The following is a 27,038-nucleotide window of genomic DNA, read 5'->3' as shown; positions in this document are numbered from 1 at the left end:
TAGGGAAAAACTTCACTTTCACAAGGAAGGCTAATTGGGGGCCTGAAACGAGGAGTTAGCCATTTAACAAAATGGAGAACAAGTATCCCCATTAAAGGAGTGAGTATGTGCAGAGAACCTGAGGTGAGGAGGAGCTTGGGTTATTAGAAGACCTGGAAGGAGGCCACTGTGGCTAAAGTATATTTCATGAGCTAAGGCTGGATGGTAGGCAAGGGCTAGATCAGGCAGGATGTTGTAGGCCATGTCACAGATTTTATAGACTTCACTCTAGATCCATGGGAAACCACTGGAGTATGTTAATCAGGAGAATGACATGATGACACAAGTAAATTTAGGTTTAGATCCAGTCTCAGATCTATAGTGATCCCACAAAGGTTTAGCTGCCCTCCTCAATTAGCCTGTAGCAAATAGCCACCTCAATCCATAATACTGAAAGCAGCAGCATTCTGTACAATGCACTTCTATACTGTAACCAGTAGCATTGTATATAGTGCATTCTTAGTCTATTCTTGGAGTAAATTCTTAAAATTTGAGATCACTGTGCCCCATCTTGCCTTCTAGAAAGATTGGCTTTCACTTCTTGGCTTAAGGCATGAATACAGTGCTAGTGTTTTTTTAAATTTCATCTTTAATCTTTAAAAATCTAATAATTTATAACTTTTTCCTACTAGCCTCTAAGTTCCTTCCTTGAAGTTTGACAGGGTTTAGGATCAATGTCAACTCTTTTAGGCCACTAGAAATTCATTTAGGGAACTGAAGTGGCACTTTATTAGCAAACTGGCATGGAGGACCATTCCTCTACTTTGTTTTGTTTCTTCATATGGGCCATTCTGCAAAGTGACAGTTACTGAAGGTCAGAGAGAGTAAATACAGCCACCAGATTGTTTAATTTATGACCAGTGAGATAGTCTACTGGGAGAATTTGGTTCATTATAAAGTATTTTATATTAGCATATCTAGAGATTCTTTGGCATGTTTCCTTAAAGAATGAAATAAAAGCAACTATATATAATACAACCCCACCCCAGAATTGTGCTGTTATCTTTGTTTCACATGTGTAGAACTATCTCTGATTATCCAGAGAGCTCAGCCTGCAGAAACAGTGTGTGTGGGGGCGGGGTGGACAGAATGAAATTTTGGCCCTCCATTGCAAAATGCTGCCTTTTCAAATGATGCACACATGCTTGGTCCATCTGTCTTCAAGGACTCGGCAGAGTAGTCAGTAAAACTTTCTATTCAGTGTTTGAAGCTTCACTGCCAAATATTAATAACTCACTTTATTTATAACTGAGTCTCCAGAGTAGGGAAAACAGGTGGTACTCATGGAGAACTCAATAGTAGCCAAATTTCAAAGGTCAGATGCTGCAAGTGTGGAATGATAGAAAGCATTTTGTGTTCATTCTCTTTCTGTAAAAGTGTTTCCCTGTGGTTCCTTTACTGGACTGTACTAGTACTTAAGACTGCCCAGGACCTCTCTCTAGAACTATTCCCCCACCCCAGATCATCATTTGCAAGAAGTTCCTGGAATGGAGACTTTTAAAAATGTCCCCATGGTCCTTTATTTCCTCCCTGCATAGTCTTGTTCTGATAAATTATGACCTTCTAATCTCACAAATTTATGCATAAATTATTTTAATGATGATTGATGTTAAATCCCTCCTAGAGGTGATGCTGCACTAAACAATGTCTATAATGGTGAAAGATTTCAGCTTTGTGGCATGTCAGTAAGAAAGATAATTGTGAGCATCCAGAATCTTTTTCTTAGTTTCCCAGTCTATGATCTTGAGAATAACAATAAACTTCTGAGGGATCTAGAATTGAAGAGATGCCAGGAGACAGCTTAATGATGTTCAAATTTTCAATAGGGAAAAAAGGTCACATTTTGGCTTTCCAATGTCCCTCTATTCTTCTTTTCATAACTACTCTAATATTTCTTTTGAGAAATTACCTTTTTCCCATAGGATACTAGAGGTACTTGATGTTCCCTGGCCATGGGGTGGGCATGTGACTCATTATAATCAAGCAGTTCCCAACCCCTGGATGAGCATAAGAAACACTGAATTTGTATGGATTTCATTCACCCTAATAGGAACATCTTGAAGAGGCCATTCATTTATTAATACTATTGAGACACTGAGAATGATTATGGGTTTTTTTTTTTTTCCAATCTTTTTGAAATATCAGTAACCTCAGATATACACCCTTATGGAAGAAAGCAAAGAGGAACTAAAGAGCCTCTTGATGAAAGTGAAAGAGGAGAGTGAAAAAGCTGGCTTAAAACTCAACATTCAGAAAACCGAGATCATGGCATCCAGTCCCATCGCCTCATGGCAAATAGATGGGGAAACAATAGAAACAGTGAGAGACTATTTTCTTGGGCTCCAAAATCACTGCAGGTGGTGGCTGCAGCCATGCAATTAAAAGATGCTTGCTCCTTGGAAGAAAAGCTATGACCAACCTAGACAGCATATTAAAAAGCAGAGACATTACTTTGCCAACAAAGGTCTGTCTAGTCAAAGCTATGGTTTTTCCAGTAGTCACGTATGGATGTGAGAGTTGGACCATAAAGAAAGCTGAGCACCAAAGAATTGATGCTTTTGAACTGTGGTGTTGGAGAAGACTCTTGAGAGTCCCTTGGACTGCAAGGAGATCCAACCAGTCCATCCTGAAAGAAATCAGTCCTGAATATTTATTGGAAGGGCTGATGCTGAAGCTCCAATACTTTGGCCACTTGATGCAAAGAACTGACTCCTTGGAAAAGACCCTGATGCTGGGAAAGATTGAAGGCAGGAGGAGAAGGAGATGACAGAGGATGAGATGGTTGCACTGACTCAATGGACATGAATTTGAGCAAGCTCCAGGATTTGGTGATGGACAGGGAAGCCTGGCATGCTGCAGTCCATAGATTGCAAAGAGTTGGACACAACTGAACGACTGAACTGAACTGAACGTGGATATTTCATCTTCTCTTTTTAGTTCTGTCAGTGAATTTCTTTTAGTTGCGTAAGATAGGTAGAGTCAATTCCTATTGTTTGCAGCTAAAGAACTCTGAATGACACACATCAATCCTACACTGGTGAATATGGTATTGATCCTGTAAGACTCTAGGGATATGGGCAATCATTAGTATTATCTTTCCAATTCCCCTGCTACTTATGTGATAGGACTGGCCTTACTAGTCTCTTTAGAAGGAATGGTCACATGTGATTTTTTTCTTTTTGGTCAATAAAATGTGATTGGAAACAATATGGAACATTTTAGGTGGAAACTTTTAAGAGGCTGTGTGCAATTTGCCATAGTTCTGGTGATCAGGGGAGCTCCTCTCCAGATGAAGTCTATTAGTATAGGGATCTGAGTGACTGGTGAGGAGAGGTTCTCTGTTGATCTACTTGAGACTTGCAGTATGAGGTATACAGAAACTTTTGTTATGTTAAGCTATTGAGATTGAGGGGTGGGGAGTGTTACTGACAGTATTACAAGGTGACTTTAGAGGATGCAGAAAAGTGGGTAGTTTTCTGATTGCCAGCATGGAGTCATAAAGGACATTGGATGTTGGATATTTTACTCTCGCCCTTTTTAAAATCAGAATCATTAGACTAGAAATACAAGGAAACTGGAAAAGACTGCTGTTTCCATAACTTGAGTGATAATTAAATCTTACTAAGAGGCAAGAGATAAGTATTAGTTGCTCAGTCGTGTCCAACTCTTTGTGACCCTGTGGACTGTAGCCCACTTCCTCTGTCCTTGGAATTCCCCAGGCAAGAGTACTGGAGTGGGTTGCTATTCCATTCTCCAAAGGATCTTTCCAACACAGGGATCAAACCCAGATCTCCTACATTGCCATCTGAGCCACCAGCGAAGCCCAAGAGGAAAGAGGATAGACTCTAAATTGTTTTTTTGTTTTAATGATAATTAACTATAAGTAAGACTATGTATCAAGATCATCCAATATGAATCTAATAAAGCTACAAAACCAGTATTATTTAAATTCATTCCATTAATTTCATGTGACAGTTGATATTGTTTCAGTAAGCTAAAATCACTGTTTAGCAATGTGAATGTGGTACTAACTTCCATGGATTTGATCTTCCAATCCTACCACATGCCATGCGATGATTCAGGTCACCCACGTCTTTTCTTTATTTGAAACACTGCAAAATCATCACTTATAGAGGACACAATGATGTCATTTGGCCTGCTTTTTGTGTGCATGCATCATTTCAGTATTAAGGCATCCTCTTTTTTAAAAAAACTAACAATTAAAGTAATACTTCTTGATACCAATGTGAGGATAGATGCAGACCCAGAAACAGGAGTATGGCAGTGTGGTCTTAAATTATGAGTTCATTCAAATTATATTGAATATGTCTGTACTAGTTAAATATTTTTTAAAATAAAAGGACATTAGAATACTTGTCATATGGAACTTGAGGACCTCAGAGGGTTTATCTGTGGACTACCAGGGGCAGCATATGCTAGTCTGAAAAACAGTGAACTTGATATAAAATATCAAAATTTCAACAAGGCATGACATGTCTTACAATATTGGATATCCTTATAAATGGACATGATAATTAGCTTATTGAACCATAGCAAAAATTAGTTGGATGCTTATTGATGGGTCACTGGTACCCTGGAGGGAGGCTCCTAGTGGCATGCTTTGGAGTTCTATCCTGAGATTTGTTTTGTTCTATCATTTCATCTAAGTAACAATTAAAAATGTAGAATATGTTACACAAATATCAATGATAAGCTGAAGATGAAAGCAAGTATGTTACATAAAGAAATATCCCAAACAACCTCTAAACTGTCTCCCTCTAAAGATTTGATTTTCATGTCATCAGATGTCTGTTCCACCCACCCCCACACCTGTTTGCAGTCATGTCCTGACGCCCTCTAGATCACTGCTCCTCATTTTTGTCACTGTTAAGTAGTACTGCTGTCTTTATTCTTGATGATTTCTTTATATACATAGATAATCCTTGTAATTGCCTGATTCTTCAGTTTCTCCACTTCCTCTCTTCCAATGACCTTGTCTTTCACCTTACCTCAGCCACCCTATAGGTTGTAACTCAAACCTTGTGCTTGTCAATAACTGAAATCCCTTATGATTTCAATGTCGAACTTTAGACACCAACTACCTCTTCCTCTGGACTGTGAAGAAGACTGAGCACTGAAGAATTGATGCCTTTGAACTGTGGTGTTGGAGAAGACTCTTGAGAGTCCCTTGGACTGCAAGGAGATCCAACCAGTCCATTCTGAAGGAGATCAGCCTTGGGATTTCTTTGGAAGGAATGATGCTAAAGCTGAAACTCCAGTACCTTGGCCACCTCATGTGAAGAGTTGACTCATTGGAAAAGACTCTGATGCTGGGAGGGATTGGGGGCAGGAGGAGAAGGGGACGACAGAGGATGAGATAGCTGGATGGCATCACTGACTCGATGGACATGAGTCTGAGTGAACTCCGGGAGTTGGTGATGGACAGGGAGGCCTGGCGTGCTGCGATTCATGGGGTCGCAGAGTCGGACACGACTGAGCGACTGAACTGAACTGACCTCTTCCTCTAAACTTTCTAGGTTATTTCTTTTAGTACTCCAATAGTCCCTTGAACTCACCAAGACCAATAAAGTGTTATCCTGTTTCCTTTTCCCTATCTTATCATTTATGTCTTCACTTCTTAGTCAGCTTGAATTTTATAATCAGTCATTAACTCTTTTCCTATACTCTTAGCCTCTACTTTCTCACTAAATTGTTCTCACTTGTCTTCAATCCTAGTTAAAACCAGTTTTATGCTTCTTGCATGCCCGTACTTGTTTAGTTGATATGACTAAGGAAAAACACACAACCAAGCTGACTGGTCTCCATTTATATTCATTTTCATCTTAAGCAGGCCCTTAATGCTCCCTAGCAATTATACTCCCACTCTGTTAACTCAGATAATTATTTCATTCCTTCTTTGTCTTCAAACTTCCAACACTTCTTTCATTCTCACTTTTAGTTTATAATCTTTCTTCCTCTTTTCCTGAGAAAATAGAAGCAGCAATTAAATAGCTTCTAAAAGCAACACCACCTTTTCTATCTACCTTAATGCATCAGTAACTATATACCTTGCTTTCTCCCCTGTTATTAATGAATAAATTCTGTGTACTTCTAGATAAGGTCAGGTCCTCAACTTGTTTTCTCAGTCTTTTCCATTCTCTTCCACTCAAGGATATTCCCCAGCTATTCTCCTTACTTTTCATGCATCATCTATTTCTTCCTCCCAAATGGATTTTTCCTAATGGTAAACAAACATACTGTTTTGATTCTATCTAAAAAAAAAAATCACCTTCTTTTGATCTCACTTTCTTCAAGCTCCATGCTACTTGTCTTCTTTTCTTTGCAGAAAACCCCAAGAAAAAAGTGTTTATACACTTGATCTCCAATGCCTCTAGTCCCATTCTTTGCTGAATTGGCTCTAAATAAGCTTTTAGTCTGCCACTTCATCACAATCACACCTGTCAATATCATCCATGACCGCAAGTCTTCGACACAGCTGAGTACTTTGGCATGCAGAACACAATCTATCCATTTTTCAACCATCTCATTATTGTTTTTCATTGTTTCCTGATTATTACCTTCTTCTTTATGTCAGAATGCCCTAGGGCTTGGTCTTTGCACCTCTTCCTTTTCTATCTATACTTATTTCCTTAATGGTTTCCTCCAAAAATCATGCTTTAAAATACCATTTAAACACCTGTGACTCACAGACTTTTCATATTCATAGCTTAGACCTTATTCCTGAATACCTGACTTAAATATACAGCTACCAACTAATAGGGACCAAAATATTAACAGGTCCAAAATTAAGTCCTAATCTGCCCTTCCTTCAAAACTTTTTCCTTTTTGAACAGTTAATGTCAACTACATTCTTTTAATTGCTTAGGCCTGAGACTATAACCTTTCATTATAGTGTGCCTTTATACACAAGCAGACTATCACTTACTTAGTGGTTCTTCATATTACTACATTTTAAAAAATTGTTGATCAACAACTTATCTCAATATTTTAAGATAACTTTATTTTATGGTATCTAGGATCAGGAGATAATCTCCGTATTTCTGGGAACTGTTCTTTAAGAGGGCTACAGGTATTTGGAAAATAATAGGAGTAAAGTGACCAAGATATTGAAGGAAAGCAAAGCCTTGTTTTTTGAGGAATAGTTGGAGAATTTGAGGATATATTTAACCTAGAAAAGAAATTGAATATGAAGTGATATCTGTTATTAAATATTTACAGAGTCCTTTGTGTGAAAGGGTGATTACCATACTTGAACTGTTAAAGATGAAGCAATGCTTTCTACTGAGAATGGATCATCAGGAGAACATGTTACTATACAACTTAGGCCATTTATCTTCCCAAGGTATCATTTATGTATTTATAACAAAAAAGAGAAGGGAACAATATCTTAAGATGTTTTACAGTTTTAATATCTTGCTTTATGTCCTGAGGATTTTTATATGGCTGTTACTGGCAATAACTCTACTAGGTATAGAGGAAGCTCATCATTCACTGTCCTAAAAGAAAATGTTTACTTGGATGTTATCACGGCTTCCCTGGTGGCTCAGTCGGTAAAGAATCTGTCTGCAATGTGAGAGACCTGGGTTCTACCCCTGGGCTGGGAAGATCCCCTGGTGAAGGGAGTGGCAACCCACTCCAGTATTCTTACCTAGAGAATTCCATGGATGGAGGAGCCTGGCAGGCCACAGTCCACGGGGTCACAAAGAGTCGGACCTAGTTGCACGACTCTTTCACTTTCACCACATTTCACATGAGAAAGAGATGGGCAGGCATCTTACAGATAGAGAAGCAGTGACAGGATCACGACCATGGACCTAGACTCTACCTGAAACTTTTTCTGTCTAATCCTCTTTAAATAGGGGCTTCTCTTCTGCTCAAGTGTGCAAAAGTTTAAGGAAAGAGATATTTCCTTCAAGGGTTAAAAACAAATGAATGTCAATGTGATGTCTTCACTTATAGTCTTGAAACTTTTACTTATTCTTATAAACATAACCTATTATTTTAATTTTTGATCTGACAAGGAGATTAAAATCTTCTCCTGCATGTCAGCTGAGAATTCCCAAGAGAGCTTCTTTTAGAACCAATAGGTGAAAGTTGCAGCATGACTGATTTTGGCTTCCAATAAAAGCAGTCTTACCATTTCCAGCATGTATTGCCTCTAAAGAGGTGATTCTCAACCTTGGCTACTTTTGAAATCACTTGGGAAGTATTAATAAATTCTGATTTCTAGGTCCCATCCCCAGAGATTCCAATTTAGTTGACCTGTTGTAGTTTCAGCATGGAGATTTTTAAAAACTCCAGTGGATGTTCCATTGTACAGCCAAGGTTGAAAACCTCCTCTCCAGAGGTGTTTTACTCCTTACCATCACAGGGGTTAGATAAGTATAGGATATTGGGAAGGGAAGGGTAGTGTTTCAGATATATGCTAGAAGATCACTTGGAACAAATATTGCTGATATAATTTAAATAATAAAGAGTTGATTGCAGAAGATGACCTTTTACATCTTTCCCAACCTTAAGATTCTATTATTTTATATCACCATACCTCAATGCACATATATGGGATCAAAGAAATATATTTGTTGTTTTTGTTCAGTCACCCAGTAGTGTCCAACTCTTTGCAACCTCCTGGACTGCAGCATGCCAGGACTCAGAAATATATACAAGGACACAAATTCCACAGAGATACATAAATGAGGATGATTTTGCTGGTATAGCTGTGTTGCTGCCTCCATGGGTGGGTGAACTATTCTTTTATTCTGACTGCTTTTCAGTGTACATGACACAGTTTTATTAGATTACATTATGCACAGCATCACTGAGTCAAAGAGATGTTATTAGCCTGCTAGAAGAAGCTTCTTAACCAGCTGTGAGGGCTCGTTAATATACATTATAATGTTAATAGTGCATATGAATATGTGTGAGTAGGAGGTAGGGGACAGAAATTTAAACCAAATTAAAAGTGTGAGAGACTGCAGCACATGGGAAATAAATGCTCATTGCCACTAGTCTCAATTATTTTTCATTATTTTCAAGGTCAAGCTGGCAAATTTTCACAACTTCTACCTGCAAATGCCCTTCTCAATTGATTAACTCTTACAGCTAGAAGCTCTCTTTATACCCAGGAGGCAAGCCTGCTTTTTTATTGTATTAAAAAACCTAAATGCCAAAGCAAAAAGAATACCAGGCTTCTGTTTATTTTTATCTGAATATCAAAGCCCATGTGAACTCTAAAGCAATTAATTCAGTACTAATCCAGGATTTTAAAAAAGTTTAAATGATTTAAAAAATAATATGCTGAGGAAATTATTCTTACTGAGAATCCAAATAAAGCCTATTATAACCCTGCTAGGTAGGAATCTTCTAAATCTTCCTTCCCACCTGATAAAATGTGGTCCCTGGTGTGGCAAAAGAAGATCTTTTCTTCACCATACCTTCACCATGTTTCTGTTGTGGAATAATGAATATCTTATGTTCACTTATAACTGTGTAGGACTTTTCCTTGTTAATATTTTTGTCCTAAGACGTCAACCGTAGCCCAAAGAATCAGGGTAAATGTTCTTAATTTTGCATGTAGAGAAGGTAAGAGGTTCCCAGTGATTCTTAATTGTCATACTGATAAACAAAGAGAATGACATATGTGAAGCTTGGTAGAAGCAGTGGAATGTGGTTAAATGTGAGAAGGAGAGAACAAGGTGGGAGATGGGAACTATTAGTAGGAGAATTCTCTCTTCAATTACCAAAGGAGTGGGGTCAGAGTGAGAAGTCACAGAGGGTCCTGATGTTATTATCTATTATTATCTTGAAGATAATCCCCTGGAGAAGGGACTGCAACCCAATCCAGTATTCTTGCCTGGAGAATTCCATGGACAGAGGAGCCTGGTGGGCTACAGTCCATGGGGTCACAGAATCGGACACCATTGAGTGACTAATGCTGACTAATGCTTTGAAGATGATAGTAGGAGGACAAGGATATTCTTATTCCATTTTCCCAGAGAGGGGAGAAATTGGACAGTTGGGGAAAACACAAAGGTTATGAAATAGTTGATATAGCCCCTCCTTTTTTGCTTTTTCCCCCTCTACTTTCTTCTTTTCCTTTACTACCAAACTTCTTAAAATACTAATTTGTGATTAAGTACCAATTCTTGCTCTTATTCCATTAGCTCCTTAAATCCTTAGGAGTTGGGAAAAGATGACCCACTGAAGGAGGTGAAAGAGACCTCAATAAAGTAGAAAGTCAACATCGACCTGTGTTGACAAAGCTAAGGATAGGAAAAGATTCTGGGAGAGCTAAAAGCAACCCTCTTTATTCTTTCACCCCTTCTTCACTGTGGCAATAGAAAGAAATAATGGTCTAGTCTTTCAATGTAATCACAGGGCTCTGCTCAGCAGAAATGAGACCTGGAGCTCACTGTGGCTCAGATCACGAACTCCTTATTACCAAGTTCAGACTGAAATTGAAGAAAGTAGGGAAAACCACTAGACCATTCAGGTATGACCTAAGTCAAATCCCTTATGATTATACAGACAAATAGATTCAAGGGATATCTGATAGACAGAGAGCCTGAAGAACTATGGACAGAGGTTTGTGACATAGTACAAGAGGCAGTGATCAAGACCATCCCCAAGAAAAAGAAATGCAAAAAGGCAAAATGGTTGTCTGAGAAGGCCTTACAAATAGCTGTGAAAAGAAGCGAAACTAAAGGCAAAGGAGAAAAGGAAAGATATACCCATCTGAATGCAGAGTTCCAAAGAATAGCAAGGAGAGATAAGAAAGCCTTCCCCAGTGATCAACGCAAAGAAATAGAGGAAAACAATAGAATGGGAAAGACTAGAGATCTCTTCAAGAAAATTAGAGATGCCAAGGGAACATTTCATGCAAACATGGGCACAATAAAGGACAGAAATGGTATGGACCTAACAGAAGCAGAAGATATTAAGATATTAAGAAGATGTGGCAAGAAGAACTATACAAAAAAAGATCTTCATGACCCAGATAATCATGATAGTGTGATCATTCACCTAGAGCTAGACATCTTGGAATGTGAAGTCAAGTGGGCCTTAGGAAGTACCACTATGAACAAAGTTAATGGAGGTGATGGAATTCTAGTTGAACTCTTTCAAATCCTAAAAGATGATGCTGTTGAAGTGCTGCACTCAATATGCCAGCAAATTTGGAAAACTCAGCAGTGGCCACAGGACTGGAAAAGGTCAGTTTTCATTCTAATCCCAAAGAAAGGCAATGCCAAAAATGTACAAACCCCACACAATTGCACTCATAAACTCACACACTAGCAAAGTAATGCCCCAAATTCTCCAAGCCAAGCTTCAACAGTACATGAACCATAAATTTCCAGATGTTCAAGTTGGATTTAGAAACGGCAGAGAAACCAGAGATCAAATTGCCAGCATCCATTGGATCATCGCAAAAGCATGAGAGTTCCAGAAAAACATCTGCTTTACTGACTACACCAAATCTTTTGACTATGTGGAACACAGCAAACTGTGGAAAATTCTTCAAGAGATGGGAATACCAGACCACCTGACCTGCCTCCTGAGAAATCTGTATGCAGGTCAGGAAGCAACAGTTAGAACTGGACATGGAACAACAAACTGGTTCCAAATCGGGAAAGGAGTATGTCAAGGCTGTATATAGTCACCCTGCTTATTTAACTTCTATGCAGAGCACATCATGAGCAATGCTGGGCTGGATGAAGCACAAGCTGGAATCAAGATGGCCAGGAGAAATATCAATAACCTCAGATATGCAGATGACACCACCCTTATGGCAGAAAGTGAAGAAGAAACTAAAGAGCCTCTTGATGAAGGTGAAAGAGGAGAGTGAAAAAGTTGGCTTAAAACTCAACATTCAGAAAATTAAGATCATTGCATCCAGTCCCATCACTTCATGGGAAATATATGGGGAAATAATGGAAAGAGTGAGAGACTCTATTATTTTGGGCTCCAAAATCACTGCAGATGGTGACTGCAGCCATGAAATTAAAAGATGCTTGCTCCTTGGAAGAAAAGTTATAACCAACCTAGATAGCATATTAAAAAGCAGAGACATTACTTTGCCAAAAAAGGTCCATCTAGTTAAAGCTATGGTTTTTCCAGTAGTCATGTATGGATGTGAGAGTTGGACTATAAAGAAAGCTGAATGCCTAAGAATTGATGCTTTTGAACTGTGGTGTTGGAGAAGACTCTTGAGAGTCCCCTGGACTGCAGGGAGATCCAACCAGTCAACCTAAAGGAAATCAGTCCTGAATATTCATTGGAAGGACTGATGCTGAAGTTGAAACCCCAATACTTTGGCCATTTGTTGCAAAGAACTGACTTGTTTGAAAAGATCGTGATGCTGGGAAAAGATTGAAGGCAGGAGGAGAAGGAGACAACAGAGGATGAGACGGTTGGATGGCATCACCGACTCGATGGGCATGAGTTTGAGTAAGCTCCAAGAGTTGGTTATGGACAGGGAGGCCTGGCATGCTGCTGTCCATGGGGTCGCAAAGAGTTGGACACGACTGAGTGACTGAAATGAACTGAACTGAACAGGGCTCTGCTTATACCATTCACATTATTCCCAAAATTTTGTTTAAAAGTAATTGTTTGCATGTCTGTCACCTTCCATACTCAATTATTTTAAGTCATTTAAGGCAATATTACTCTCTTTTATTATTCTTTTGTCCTCCATAATATCTAGCATTCTGCATAGTGTAAAATAGGCATGCAATACGTACTTGTTAAATAAGCACATCTGAACACCTCCCATGTACCAGACACCCCGATAATGCCAAGGATATAACCATGAACAAAATAGGCAATTGATGCTTGTAAGCCATTTTATAGATTATAAATCTGACTGATGTCTATTCTTGGTATTTTTCCTCTTTTCTCATCCTATACTATCAAAGGCTAAGGCCTTCTATATATAGGCCTGCTATGCATAAGGGAATTTAGGCTCCTTTCTCATTCTCTGCTTTGCTTCTCACATCCTTCAGAACATATGCTTTTGTAGCTACTACCCTTGATCCCTTTAGCCTTCTTCCTTTCTTGGACTGTGCAAATCTCTGTAATAGTTGATGAATTATAAATATGGTAACCACATTTTAAGATTTATAAATCAGGGCACATATTCTTACAAAAGGTTTATTTTTTCTTATTTGTAAACAACTTTACATCAAAAGTGTTCAGTTCAGTTCAGTTCAGTTGCTCAGTCATGTCCGACTCTTTGTGACCCCATAAATCACAGCATGCCAGGCCTCCCTGTCCATCACCAACTCCCGGAGTTCACTCAAACTCATGTCCATCAAGTCGGTGATGCCATCCAGCCATCTCATCCTCTGTCGACCCCTTCTGTTCCTGCTTCCAATCCCTCCCAGCATCAGGGTCTTTTCCAATGAGTCAACTCTTTGCATGAGGTGGCCAAAGTATTGGATTTTCAGCGGAGTAAAACTTTAAATCACACTTGATTATACATATAATGTATAACTTTCATTTAAAAAGTATATAATTACATGAAGAGACATTTAAAAATTCAGCCAAGACATATATTAGTTAATTCAATATTTGCATTGTCATTTTCATCATCTGCTGTCGAAATGATGACACATTATTCCCCACATTCTTGTTTAAAGAATTCGGTTTGCTTAATAATTGCTTATTCTTTCCAGTTTTTTTCCAGCATTTCTTGGCAAGTCTCTGAGTACTTCATGTGGATTATGGGGAAAGATTTTATAATAGCCAATGATTGCTAATGGTTATTCCAATTTCCAGAAGTTGTTAATGATAAAACACTGCTGCTGCTAAATCACTTTAGTTGTGTCCGACTCTGTGCGACCCCATAGACGGCAGCCCACCAGGCTCCCCCGTCCCTGGGATTCTCCAGGCAAGAATACTGGAGTGGGTTGCCATTTCCTTCTCCAGTGTATGAAAGTGAAAAGTGAAAGTGAAGTCATTCAGTCGTGTCTGACTCTTAGCGACCCCATGGACTGCAGCCTACCATGCTCCTCCGTCCATGGGATTTCCCAGGCAAGAGTACTGGAGTGGAGTGCCATTGCTTTCTCTGGATAAAACACTAAACAACAGCAAAGAGTAAGCAAGTTAACAGTAACAGCAACAACTTTTCTCCATCCAGAGCTTGGACAAAGAGAGAATGAGTTTATACATTTTTTTTTTCTTTCTGTTTGGAGGAATGCTTCCTTGTTGAAAACCTTTAAAGATATTCAACCATCTTTGATCTATAGATCCATTTTCCTTTGCTGTATTTCACTAGCAAGTTCTAATTAAGGTGTGACTATAGGACACAGTGTTCATTAACAACATAAAATGACTAAGTTAAATGTCTGTTTTCAATATTTACCATCTGGGCCCCCCCAGCCAAATTCAGTCAAGCTTATAGTTTCTACAAAGATTTCCTTTCCAAAGGATTAGTTAATTATTAACCTATAAATACCCATCTGCCTGCTTCCCAAGGTCCAAATCACAACGAACAGCATTTTACTAGTTTTCATGTTAAGATCTTTTCCTTTAGCAGTAAAATTAAATTTTTGCCTACAGTTCTTTTATGATTACCAATATTCACACGAAACTTCTGGTGCTGAAAAAAAAAAAAAAAAAAAAACTAACATGTATAGAATGTTTCCTATTGTACCAGGCAGTGTGCTGAGTACCGTGTATTCTGTCACTCAGTCTTTACAACCATCCTGTGAGGTTGGTACTTTTATCTTCCTTTTCTAGATAAGAAAACTGAAACATAGTTAAATAACTTGTCCTAAGTCATCTGCTGAATAAGTAGCAGACTTAGATCTGTCTGCAATCAGAGTTCCTGCTCTTAAAAATATATTATTGTGTATCTTCCTCTTCCCCAGGTTTTGCCATTCAAATTAAAAAATGGCATCATGAAAAACAGTGGTATTTGTTGAGTAACTGGAAGGTTTTTGAAGTGGCTTTAATGGTTTGTGAGAAGTAAAGCATAAACTGTTTTAAATAGAAACTGTGCCAGCATGACTTTGCTTTACCCTAAACAAAAGTTCCCAAAGGGAGTTATGAGAGTAGGAGAAGGACGAGAGACTTCTTGTCTGCCCAACTGCAGACTCTAAGACAAGAGAAAACCGTTTAAGTGGGTCCTTTCTGGCCCTGCAGGATAAGCTTTCCCTTTCAATCAGTTCCTTGGCTAGCTTGGGCTGACAAAACATTTCTGTTCTCTTAACCTTTGCCAAGCAGAGGAACTTTACAAGTATTTTCTGAGTAACATCCAAAGTGATTTATGGCTTCTTTTGCTCTACTCAGTTAGAAAAACAAATTTTATTTCCTTCCTTCCCGTTATTCCTACTCTCTATTGTCTTCAGCCATAATCCTTTATTTAATGCAAATATTACTTTGTTTTGCATAGTTTTTCAAGTGTGTCTATGTTGGTTTAATGTGTTTTAATTACAGAGACCAAATTTCTTGGATTTTCTGGCTTATTATCCAATAAGCAAGGTCCAAGTATTATAAGTCAAGGTGAACCACAAAGACATGTTTAGCACAAGGAACTCTGCTCAATGTGGCAGCCCGGGTGGGAGGGGAGTTTGGGGGAGAATGGATACACATATATGTATAACTGAGTCCCTTTGCTGTTCATCTGAAACTATCACAACATTGTTTGTTAATTGGATATACCCCGATTCAAAATAAAAAGCTAAGAAAAAAAAAGTTTCAGGAAACAAGAGAGGCCAGTTATAAAAGAACTGTTTCCACTTATCTCCATAGTCCAAACTCAGCAAAGACTCAACAAATTATAGTTTTTATCATCTACATTAGGGTCAGAGCATCTATGGTCTATGGTCTGAATCTTTTTCTCCTATTCAATTTGTATAACAAATTCCAAGGGTACACATCTCTAGTTAATCTACAGTGGCAAAAATCCAACCTATTTTTGAGTCTTAAATATTCTTTAAAAATTTGGTAGTTTTCCTATTAAATTATAATTCTGTAGGTCCGTCTATTGTTTTTTCCCTTTAAGCTCTCCCTGTGCTTATTTTCTTATTTCCCCCTCAAATAACAATAGCATAGTACAAAGTTATAATTTTAATTTGCTGATATAATTGAATGGAGATTTGTGTTATTATTTCTTAAATTTCAAAATCCAACATGTGAAGTACAGTCTTTTCCAATCTTACAGTTCTATGAAAACTTTTATATTTTCTTCCTCCAAACTGAAATTATAAGCATTACTAAAATTATATGTTTCACTTTGTCAGGTTTTTTCTGCTCTGTTTAGTTGATTATGCTTATCAATTCTTATCATTTTAAAAACTCTCTCTGAATTTTTTCAACATCTAAACAGATAAAAGTTAGTATAGTTAATATATATAAAATATATATATTATATATATATATAAAAAATATATAAAAAAGTTAATATATCACTTTACAAAAAGGCATATTGTAATACAAGTTCTCCACAGGGACCTAAGCTTGTAATGAGGGAATAAACTGGTACAACCTTATAAAAATAAAATGTAGAACTTAGTATATTATTTTGACATTCCTGTTGGAGGAATTAATATCAAGCAAAATTTTAATATACAAAGCATACTTATGAAAAAAACCTCGAACTTTGCCATTATTATTTATAGTAGTATAAAATTATAAATAAAATACATAAGAATGTAGAAATGATTAATTACAGTATAAATATTCATATGACTAAATACATATTGCCATTCAATATAGTTATTTAATGAAATGCAGAATGCAAAATGGCTGTTTCACAACAAGATGTTTAATTTAAAAAAACTAAAAATCAAAATGGTACATACTGGACATTTCCAATTTGTTTAAAAACGTCCTGAAAAGGACTAGACATAACTGTCTAGATTTTCTAAAGTTTCTATAATAAGCACACCTTACTTTTATAATCAGATATATATACTGCTGCTAAGTCGCTTCAGTCGTGTCCGACTCTGTGCGACCCCATAGACAGCAGCCCACCAGGCTCCGCTGTCCCTGGGATTCTCCAGGCAAGAACACTGGAGTGGGTTGCCATTTCCTTCTCCAATGCATGAAAGTGAAAAATGAAAGTGAAGTAGCTCAGTCACGTCTGATTCCTAGCAACCCCATAGACTGCAGCCCACCAGGCTCCTCTGTCCATGGGATTTTCCAGGCAAGAGTACTGGAGTGGGTTGCCATTGCCTTCTCCAGATATACATACACATGTATATAAATACAAATATTAATAAAAAATGTGCTCTCCAGGTACTTTAATGTGTAGACACTTTTTAGGATTCCTGTGTTGCATCTGTAGGTTGCAGCTCAACTCTGTTGGCCAGTACCTACACGGATATCCTTTTAATCGCCTTTTCACTGAGGACTTTTAGTATTTAGGAAGAGAATGCAGTGAACCTTGACTAAATAAATCATATAAAGACAGAATTCTGGATTGGAAAGAACCTTAAAGATCATCTAGTCCAAATCCTCTTCCTCTCCTTCAATTTTAGCAACAGTAAATCCACAGATGCAGGTGACTTTTATATTAATAATAATGGGAAAATAAATTCAACTTTAAAGTAAGTTTCTATAAACTATTTCACTAAAGCAAAAGAATAAGGAAAATAACAATATATTTTTATAGTGGTTTGCATTTTACCATCACTTTTACATATATAATCCCATTTATTCCTTATAATAACCTATATGTAAATAAAGGAAAAACTGCAGGTTGGAGGCTGAAAGGATTTGTTAGTGCCTTGGTTAGAAAACTTTATCCTGTCTGGGAATTCCCTGGTGATCCAGTGGTTAGGACTCCTCTTCCACTTCAAGGGGCAGGGGTTCAAATATTTCACAAGCTACATCATGCAGCAAAGAAAAGAGAAAAGGGAAGGAAAAAAAAAAGAAAACTTAGTCCTGTCTCAAGACCAAATCCCTTTCTCTTACCACATCCCAAAGCGATGGATGGATATGTGAAAATTTATTTTTAAAGATGCACAGAGAGTTGATTTTAATTACATTTAATGGCAAATATTTGCATTTTGCCATAGAAGGCACAAGTTCTGTTTGTAATTCATTGTCATTGATTGTGTGCTGAGCCATACTTTGTTTTGGTCTATCCTAATGACCCCTGTCTGTTTATCTAAAACCCACAAGAGCTATGACATTATTTAATTAACCCTGTGGTTTCTCCCTTTGTGGGCTTGCAGTAGGCCAAATAAAGGATTTTAATACTTACGGCTGTTTCCTGCCATATGACAGAAAGCTGACAATTATCAATCAGTACCCCTCCTGAAGGATGTACAATAATGTCAGAAAAAAAGTCAGACAAAGATTTAGGAAGGAAAGATAATTCCTAATCCTTTTGAAAGTCCTGCCAGAAAGGCTATAGGTGGAAGCTGTTTTTCAACTGTGTTCTCTTAATGAAATTCAAACTTCTAGACTGGCAAATACTAAAGGACGGTGTTTTGACTTGATTGAGGAGTCAAAAAAGAGTGATAAGTTAGTTTGCTCAGTTCAAAAGCCAGTATCTAAAGTAAGCAGATTGGAAACAGTCCCACTTGCTAATGTAAATAATTGCCACCTGGCCTTATGGCACGTCTTCATCAACACCCACCCTCTATCCAAATTCCTCTTCCAGCTGTTATGATATTTCTAAGACTTCAACCTCTCTGAATAATGTCTAAATAGTTAGCCAATAGCTGATTTTCTTCTATTGGTGGAAATACTTCTATTTCTTTTGGTGGAAATACTCCCCTGGGACTCAGTACATTTCAAATTATACTGAGATTTCTTGTGATAAGATCTCCTATTAGCTTGTGGTCCCAAATACTCTCTGCTACTAGTTTTAATTCCCCTCAACTCTCCAATGTCTTTTTAGGTCTAGTATTCAAATCCCTTAGCATATGTTTTTCCTTCCTTCTATTCTGTTTTATCCTAATATTTATATTCTATAATAATTTTCTGATATTAAATATCTATATTGTGGGATTTCTTTGTCTAAAGAAAGCTAACAGCATGAGGAAAGAGCTTTGAGATATGATTTATTGGAGTCCAAATTTCTGTTTCACAACCTACTAAATATATGGATATTGGACATACTACTTAACCCTTCTTTGCTTCCATTTTCTCATTGTTGATAGAGTTATCAACAGCTACTATACATGACTGTTGTGAGAATTAAATAAAAAAACTAAAGGTAAAATTGTTTACACAGTCCCAGGTTGTAGCAGATGCTTTCTTCAAAGAACCTTGAATTTGACTGTCATATTATTATGGGCTGAACTGTGACCCTCCTACCCGCAAAGTCTTATGTTGAAGCTCTTATACCCAATATCTCAGAATGTGACTGTATTTGGAGATAGGGCCTTTAGGAGGTTAAGTTATTATGAGATCATTAGGGTGGTCCTTAATCCAATCTGACTGCTGTCCTTATAGAAGACAATTTAGACACACAGACACCAGGGGTGCACATCACAGAGGAAAGGCAATGTGAGGATACAGTAAGAAGTAAGTAAGATACAAGCCGAGGACAGAGACCTTGGAGAAACTAACCAGAAGAAAGCAACTCTGCTGATACTTCGATCTTGGACTTCTAGCTTCTAGAACTGTGAGATACTTAGTGTCTGTTGTTTAAGCTGCCCAGTCTGTTATTTTGTTGTGGCAGCCCTATTAAACTAATATAAATATATTCACTATTTCAGAGAATTGATTCCCACCTGTTCCTATTTAATCCTCTAATTAGTAATAGGGCAATGATTAAGAGTATAATCTAAGAAGTTAGCCTTGAAATTGAAGACTGGGTTATCTACAAAAAAAATTATCTACATTAGTGAATTTAGGTGAATTTCTCAAATTGTTTTAAGTCTCAAATTTTCTTCACCTGTAAAATGGGGATAATACCTATCTCATAGAGTTAAATTAAGGATGAAGTTTAAAGAGATGTTTAAAAATTTCATAGTATATTATCTGGCATACAGGCACTAAGTAAGTGGTAGAATTTATTATCTTTATGTATGATGGGCCATTTACATGTGTTCTGTCAATTTGGCTTAGTTTCTCCAAGTCTAGTCAGTTTAGTAAATCTTCTGTGTGTGAAGTGCCACACACATACATACTTTGTATTAATACAGTTATTTGATTGTTTTGGGGGTAGCATCTGTTACCTTTATTGTTCGCTTGAAGTCAAGAACACAAACCGATAAAGTGAGTTGTAGTATAGTTTAAACATAAATGCTAAAAATCCTTCTAATGTATTAGATCTGTTTAAATGATTTGATAACTTTGTTCCAAGGACCAAGCTTAGGCTGTTTTTCTTTCTTCATCTTTTTCATTCTAGGAAGACATCATGGCTTATCAGAAACTTCTCTCCATGAGGAATTCTAATTTGCAGTAGGAAGAACAAAGTTCTACAAGTTTAGTATCAAATTCAATTCTAAAGTTCTCTATATTATTTATAAGGTGTATTTCATAGTCTGGTTTCATTCCTTTTACCAGATGGTTTACAGAATAACATCTTATATCTCTTTAATTAATTAAGAATGGAATTTGCATTCATAGATATTTCACTATGTTTCTCTTACCTAATAAGATTTTTAGGCTATAAATCTTATGCTCTTTCCTCACATACATAATGCACTCTATCTCTTGCTCATTTCTATCTTTGCTCACAGTTTGTAAACTGGCATCATAATATTCTTTGTCCCCAGTCTCTCTCTCTCATTCTGAGACTGCAATTACGTGAAGATTTTACTTGCTGTCATTTATTCAAAGTAATATTTACTGGGTACTTACTGTGGTAACCCAAGGATGAAAGAACAGATAAAACCCAAGAGGGTCTTGGAATGAAGGAATGGAAAAACCAGACGTCTTTCCCATACCCAACGTTGTAACTATTAATGAATTTCAGGTCCTCCTGACCAATATAACCTGTCTTCCCTCCTACCCCACAGGGAGAAGGTATTTGCCTTACTCTTCCCCCCACCGAGTATACATGCTTCATCCAACCAGCAAATGACCCGCAAGACCCCTATCTCACTCCTTGTATCCTGGCTATAAAAGTGGACTAAGGGCCCCTGTTCAACATCAGTTCTTCCTTGAGCTGGCCCGCTGTTCTAACAGCGTCTCCCACTCTAATAAACTTTATTTCCCTCTCATTCTGTCTCATGTCTGGAAATTCTTTTCTAACCCACGCCTGTACCACGACACTTACTATGTATGACACTATGCTATCTATCTTCCATGGAGGAAAAAGAATATTAAAATAGCCTCAAAGAGTCCACAATGTCAGCATTCTAATCATATCTTTTTAGGCTTCTAATTGAAAACATTTATATATTTTGATGATTTTTCTTCCACTTACAATTCCTATTTCTTGTCCTATCTGAAGAGATATCTACTCTGTCACTTCTTTTTAACTTAAGAAGACCAGTGAATTCCTTCTAGGTCTTCAAGCAAAGTCTTTGCCAATCCGTTTTGTGTGCTTTTTCATTCTCAGTTCTCCCATAATTTTTAGAATAAAGCTACTGCTTAGTTTGCTAAGATAGTATAGTGTCAGTGATTAGTGGTTTTAGGGGTTTGGGGGGGGTTTGCTGCTTCTGCTGCTGCTAAGTCACTTCAGTCGTGTCTGACTCTGTGCGACCCCATTGACAGCAGCCCACTAGGCTTCTCTGTCCCTGGGATTCTCCAGGCAAGAACACTGGAGTGGGTTGCCATTTCCTTCTCCAATGCATGAAAGTGAAAAGTCAAAGTGAAGTCGCTCAGTCACGCCTGACTCTTAGGGACCCCATGGACTGCAGCCTACCAGGCTCCTCCATCCATGGGATTGTCCAGGCAAGAGTACTGGAGTGGGGTGCCATTGCCTTCTGGGGGTGGGGTTTAGGGGGTTGCAAATAATAACTCTAATTTTGCTGATTCAGGATAATATCTTCTTTCTTCATTCTCATCAAAAGACCAAATGATCACTTGCTATAGGTTTGGTTCCTTTATTTAAAAATTAAAGGAGTTGCCAATAGACCCTCTGAAGAAGGAAAGGAGGGCATCTAAATCCATTATTTTAGACAACAGTGCCTACTTCTCAAAAAGTTAAAGCAATTCACTTCTCCCCTTTCTAAAAGAAAGCAAAACATAAAAAAGAGGAAAGAAAACTCTTCAGTCTCAATAGGCACCCATACTTAGAAGTGAAGTGGGCCAAGAAGAAAGAGAGTAAGGACTGATATATATTGTTAGGAAGCACTATAGTATTTGGAACCCTACTAAAAACTAGTTTACATCAGACATGGCATTTGTTCTACCCTTGTTTTTACCCCTCCAAATGGTACTGGATATAGTTGGGTACCATCTCATAGATCTTTTACTAGTAACTATTAATAACCCTATTATTCAAAGTCCTTTAAGCACCTTTTATATGTAAAACATTATGTCAGGTGCTGAATAAGGTAGAAATATACAGTACCATGTTTGACTACAATAGTGTTACTTTCTAGCTGTGGCAATAACAGACTACCAGGCAGTATTGGGGGTTCTTTGGGAGGTCTCCAAAGGAGTAAAATAGTACTGAAGAAAATAAAAAAGAACGTGAGCATTGACCTGAGGATTCCAAAAACTGGGCTGTATTCCATCTCTGCCATTTCCTTGCTATGTGACATCAGACAATTCATTTCTCTTTCAGGTCTACCTTTTCATCCCTCACTCCTTCCATCCCCTTCCTCTGAAGGGGAAAAGAAAAGAAAATAATAAAAGGGAAAATAAAAGAAGAGGTTATCCTAGAAGATCTCTAAAATGTAAGAATATATGAGATGATTACTAAGGAACTCTGTTGCACTGGGCTTCCCTTGTGGCTCAGCTGGTAAAGAATCCCCCTACAATGTGGGAGACCTGGCTTTGATACGTGGGTTGTTTAAGATCCCCTGGAGAAGGGAAAGGCTACCCACTCTAGTATTCTGACCTGGAGAATTCCATGGACTGTAGAGACTTTGACTTTCTGTTGCATTGCCCAGATTATAGACGACAGCTGGCTACGGTCCCCTGCGAGGCCCTCATTTTCAGAGATGAAGAAATCGAGGTCCCAAATTCCCCCAATTCAGTAGCAAGTTAGGGCTCAGAACCACATCTTCCCTTTCTGATGCTGGTTTAAAAAACAAAAACAAAACCAAAACCCTGCACCGAATAGTGCATCTTTCAAAATGATTACTGTGACTCATAGAAAAAGCTTAAAATGTATTCTTGACATGGTTTACTAAGTGAGAAAAATGTTTCAAATTTTTTTTTTGTATATATGAAAATGGGGGGAAAAGCAAGTGTATATATTGGAACAACGTGAACGATTCTTTCCTTGGGATCTGGTATGCTATTAATATAAATTCTGTAACTATAGCAATTAAATTCCATTTGGCAGATGTGACCTGTTAAGCAATTATACAAGTTGCATAGCAGTGAGGGGAGACAAGCAGATGCACCCGGAGAGAAGGAAGAGGCTCGGAAGTGATAAACTGCAAAACAGTTGCCCAGTTCGCAGAATTGTCCAGAGTCAGATGTAGGATAAGCTCTCCTGTAGCCCTGAAGGTGCTCAAGTTCGCACGCTTCCTGGTATTCTATTGATTCATACCTGCGTCCTTCAACAGGTAGCGCCAATTACAGCCCCCAAAGCACGGCCCCCTTACATACTGGCCAATACCGCTGTCAATCAAATACTTCACCGGCCTCTCTAAAATTTCCCCTCCCCCTTTCATTGGCTCTTCCTTCGACCTATCCACAAATTTCTTCCGCGCCTCTCGACCGCGGAACTTGGACCTTTGGAGCCCAGGATTGGAGCCGAAGCTGCTTCCGCCCGTTGACGTAGCGGAGCTCTCCTCCCTTTTCTCGGGCCCCTTGCGGCCCGGGAAGGAGGAGCCGGGCAAGAGAGAAGGGGGTGGCTCGGGGGCGGGGCTTGCCTCCCACGGCGGGAGGGCGGAGCTTGCGGTGGACTCTGCCTGCCTGCCTGCCCCGTTAGGACCTCGGAGAGCGCCAGAAGCCGCTACCAGAGGGACTGGAGAAGCGGCCGGAGCCGGGCCGGTCGGACGCCTGAGAGCCATCCTCCCTCCGAATCCTCAGCTTTCCGGGCTGTCAGTCGGCTAGCGGCGGCTGAGGAAGGTGCCTAAGTCGGGAGTCAGATAGTCATCCCCTTGGGACGCCGACGCCGCCGTCCAGCCGCGGCTCCCTCGCACCTGTGTGTGTGTCTGTGCGCGTGAGCGCCCGGGCGCGTAGGTCTGCGTGAGGGTGTTTGTGTGTTCGCGCGCCCGCGGGCTAGAGCCCGGCGCCTAGGCGCTCGGCCTGGGGAGGGACAGCGGGAGCGGCGGCTTTTCTTGCCCCGCCGGCTAAGGCAGGACTCGGGCGCAACCGTCGTCGCCTCTGCCTTACGACCCCCAAGAGCCGCTGCCGTGCTGCTGGAGAGCGGACGCGCGGGTTGGCGCGGCTCCCGCTGCAGGCAGAGCGGGGCGAGGAGGGGTGGAGGGGGAAGAAGGGAGGGGGGAAGCGGAGACAGAAGCGGAGGTAGTCGGCGCAGCAGCTCTCTCCTCCCGTCGGCTGTTGCTGTGGATCACCTGCAGGTGTTTGGGGGTACGGGCTGTTCTGAGTGGGAAATAGAAAAAACACCCCCCCACGCCTCTTTTCCTGTTGAGAAAAAGGGAGCGTTGAAGATGTTGGGGGAGACCCCCGAAGGTGGTTGCAGAATATATACTAGCTCCCTTCCACCACCATTTTTTTGAAAATAAAAATACTCTGAGCTCAACCTTCAGGAGGAAAGCCCGCCTTTAAGAAAGAGAGTCTTGGTTTGTGGGACTCTGGTTTGATTGTATAATAATGATGATATAATGCTAATGACGATGATGACACTGCCTTTTATTTTTACCTCGGTGCTGATAAAGCGTAGCTACAGCTGGGGATAAAGCCCTTGAAAATTTGATGTGCGAGGAGGAAATACTGGTGTTCTTGGAGTTTGTGTTTTATATTTTTGAAGGATATGCTTTTTATAATTAAAATTTGATAGATTGAGTCCCCCCCTCCTTTTTTAAAAAACTCATGTAAAAATGGGGATTGGCTAGTGCCGTGATTGATGAAAAGCTAAACACTTTTCCCCATGTATAATTCCATGTAGTAAGTCCCCCTTTCCTTTGAATTTCTCCACAGTTTTTAAAATGAAGAAGTTTAATTTCCGAAAAGTTTTGGATGGCTTAACGGCCTCATCCCCTGGCAGTGGCAGCAGCAGTGGCAGTAACAGTGGTGGCGGGGCTGGAAGTGGCTCCACACATCCGGCAGGGACTGCAGGGATTCTCAGAGAGGAGATTCAGGAAACCTTGACTTCAGACTATTTCCAGATTTGTAAGGTAAGTTTTGAATTGGCTTAAAGCTTATTCTTTATTTTACTGCTGTGAGGAACGAATTAAAACACACCCTCTAAGGGCTGGAAATTCTTCAGATGCTGGTATCAGAGAGTCTGGTGCAGAGAATTTTGTGGGTAAGTCAGTTTGTATTAAGATATTCCAGGCATCAACTTATAAAGCAGTTATAGTTTAAGGGAAGTATTAATAAGCAAACATTACCAGTAGAATATGCAAGATAATATTAAGATTCAGTCTTGGAATACTTTTAAATTTAATATTTATGTATAAATAGTTAATTCAATGTTACTCAGAAAAACTAATTTTACTGTTCAGTATAAAAGGATTAAAGCTATTAAGATATTGCTAGAATTGAAAAGATAAGAGCTAGATGAATACATCCACTAAAAGATCTGAAGGCAGTGTTTAAAATTCTGAATAAAAACATACCTAGATTCTTAAATTCTTAATAAACAAATACTGTGGGCTTAATACTTATAGGAACTCAAAAATAGACTGTGTTATTGTTTAGTGAGGAAACGTTTTAAGTAATTATACTTTAATATTGAGCTAATAAGCAAAAGAGTTTCTGATGGGGAGAGTGGAGAATTTACAAAACAAGCATGGTGTTCATATATAGAAGTAATTGTTTTATTTTCTGACATAAAGGGGTTTATAATTTTTATTATTTTTTTAGGAGGTAGCTTAGAAATGTGCTTTTGACTTTTTATGTTCAATAAAAAAGTTACCAAGTCATTTGTATGCATGAGAATAAATAGTAAATTTTTGAAACCATAGAAATTAAGTATTACTTTTTTGAGTAATTCAACACAAATTTTTTTGAAATTATTAAAATCGTTTTTGTAGTAAACAAATTATGTGTAGTAAACAAATCATGTGTAATGGGTAAGTTTCAATTATTGTCTTAGTCTGTGTTGCCAGTAGGGTCATTATAAAAACAAGTCTTTAATTATTAAAATATTATAAACTAGTTTACATAAAAGTGAATTTATTTAGAATTGGGTTAAACAGAATTTGTCCTAACCTACTCTGTGAAATTTGTATACAGTACAGTTTTGTATACAAAGTTGTGTAGAATTTTATCCTTACTTTGAAATAATAGATATTTTGTCAAATAAGGGAGGAGCTTAATGAGACAAATATGTGAAAGGGCCCTAAAGGCCAGATTTAAACTGCTAGGCAGGGGAATTATGCCCAGATTCTCTAATCTTTGATGTATTACTATTACCATTCCAAGATTCTGAAAACAATTGCCTAAGTGTCTCAGTTCATGAATGTGATAGTAATGCAGGAGAGTTTTAGTAGAGTTAAAATTGATACAGAAAAGATAAACTTCTGAAACAGAATGGCATTGGACTCTTGAGGTTATAAAGCTGGTAGATAAGGTTTTAGGGGAAAGCAAGAGAGGAAAATGGGATAGATAATCACTTACTTATTTATGTAGGCAAGAGATAGTCATTCAAAGTGGCAAAAGTTAAATATGTATTATTTAAAAAAAACATATGGCATGGTAGGAAGAACACCGACCTAGGAATCAGAGAATTTGTATTTTATTTAAAGCTCTGTCACTTGTCAGCCATATAATCTTTGGTAAGACATTTATCTCCTTGTGACTTGAATTTCTCATCT

General features: G+C 38.5%; 1 protein-coding gene across 10 annotated transcripts in view; it reads left to right on the top strand.

The window, feature by feature from the left end:
• Positions 1-27,038, top strand: part of STXBP5L (syntaxin binding protein 5L) — a 455,210-nt gene that overhangs the window by 92,771 nt on the left and 335,401 nt on the right. For 8 of the 10 annotated variants that reach the window (XM_086404086.1, XM_086404055.1, XM_086404070.1 and 5 more), the window contains exons 1-2: positions 23,566-24,162; positions 25,198-25,394. In XM_086404086.1, the coding sequence (XP_086260212.1) occupies positions 25,206-25,394 (189 nt within the window). In that variant the 5' untranslated portion in view covers positions 23,566-24,162; positions 25,198-25,205. Of the gene's footprint in view, positions 1-23,565; positions 24,241-25,197; positions 25,395-27,038 lie in introns of those variants that run through there. The other 2 variants (XM_086404063.1, XM_086404109.1) reach the window with 2 other exon arrangements.

The sequence above is a fragment of the Bos grunniens genome, chromosome 1 (genome assembly GCF_055505025.1).
Source record: "Bos grunniens cultivar Pamir isolate PY7600 chromosome 1, Bosgru_T2T1.0, whole genome shotgun sequence".
Taxonomy (NCBI): Eukaryota; Metazoa; Chordata; class Mammalia; order Artiodactyla; family Bovidae; genus Bos; species Bos grunniens.
Note: the sequence above shows the minus strand (reverse complement) of the source record. Positions and strands in the feature narration are given on the sequence as shown.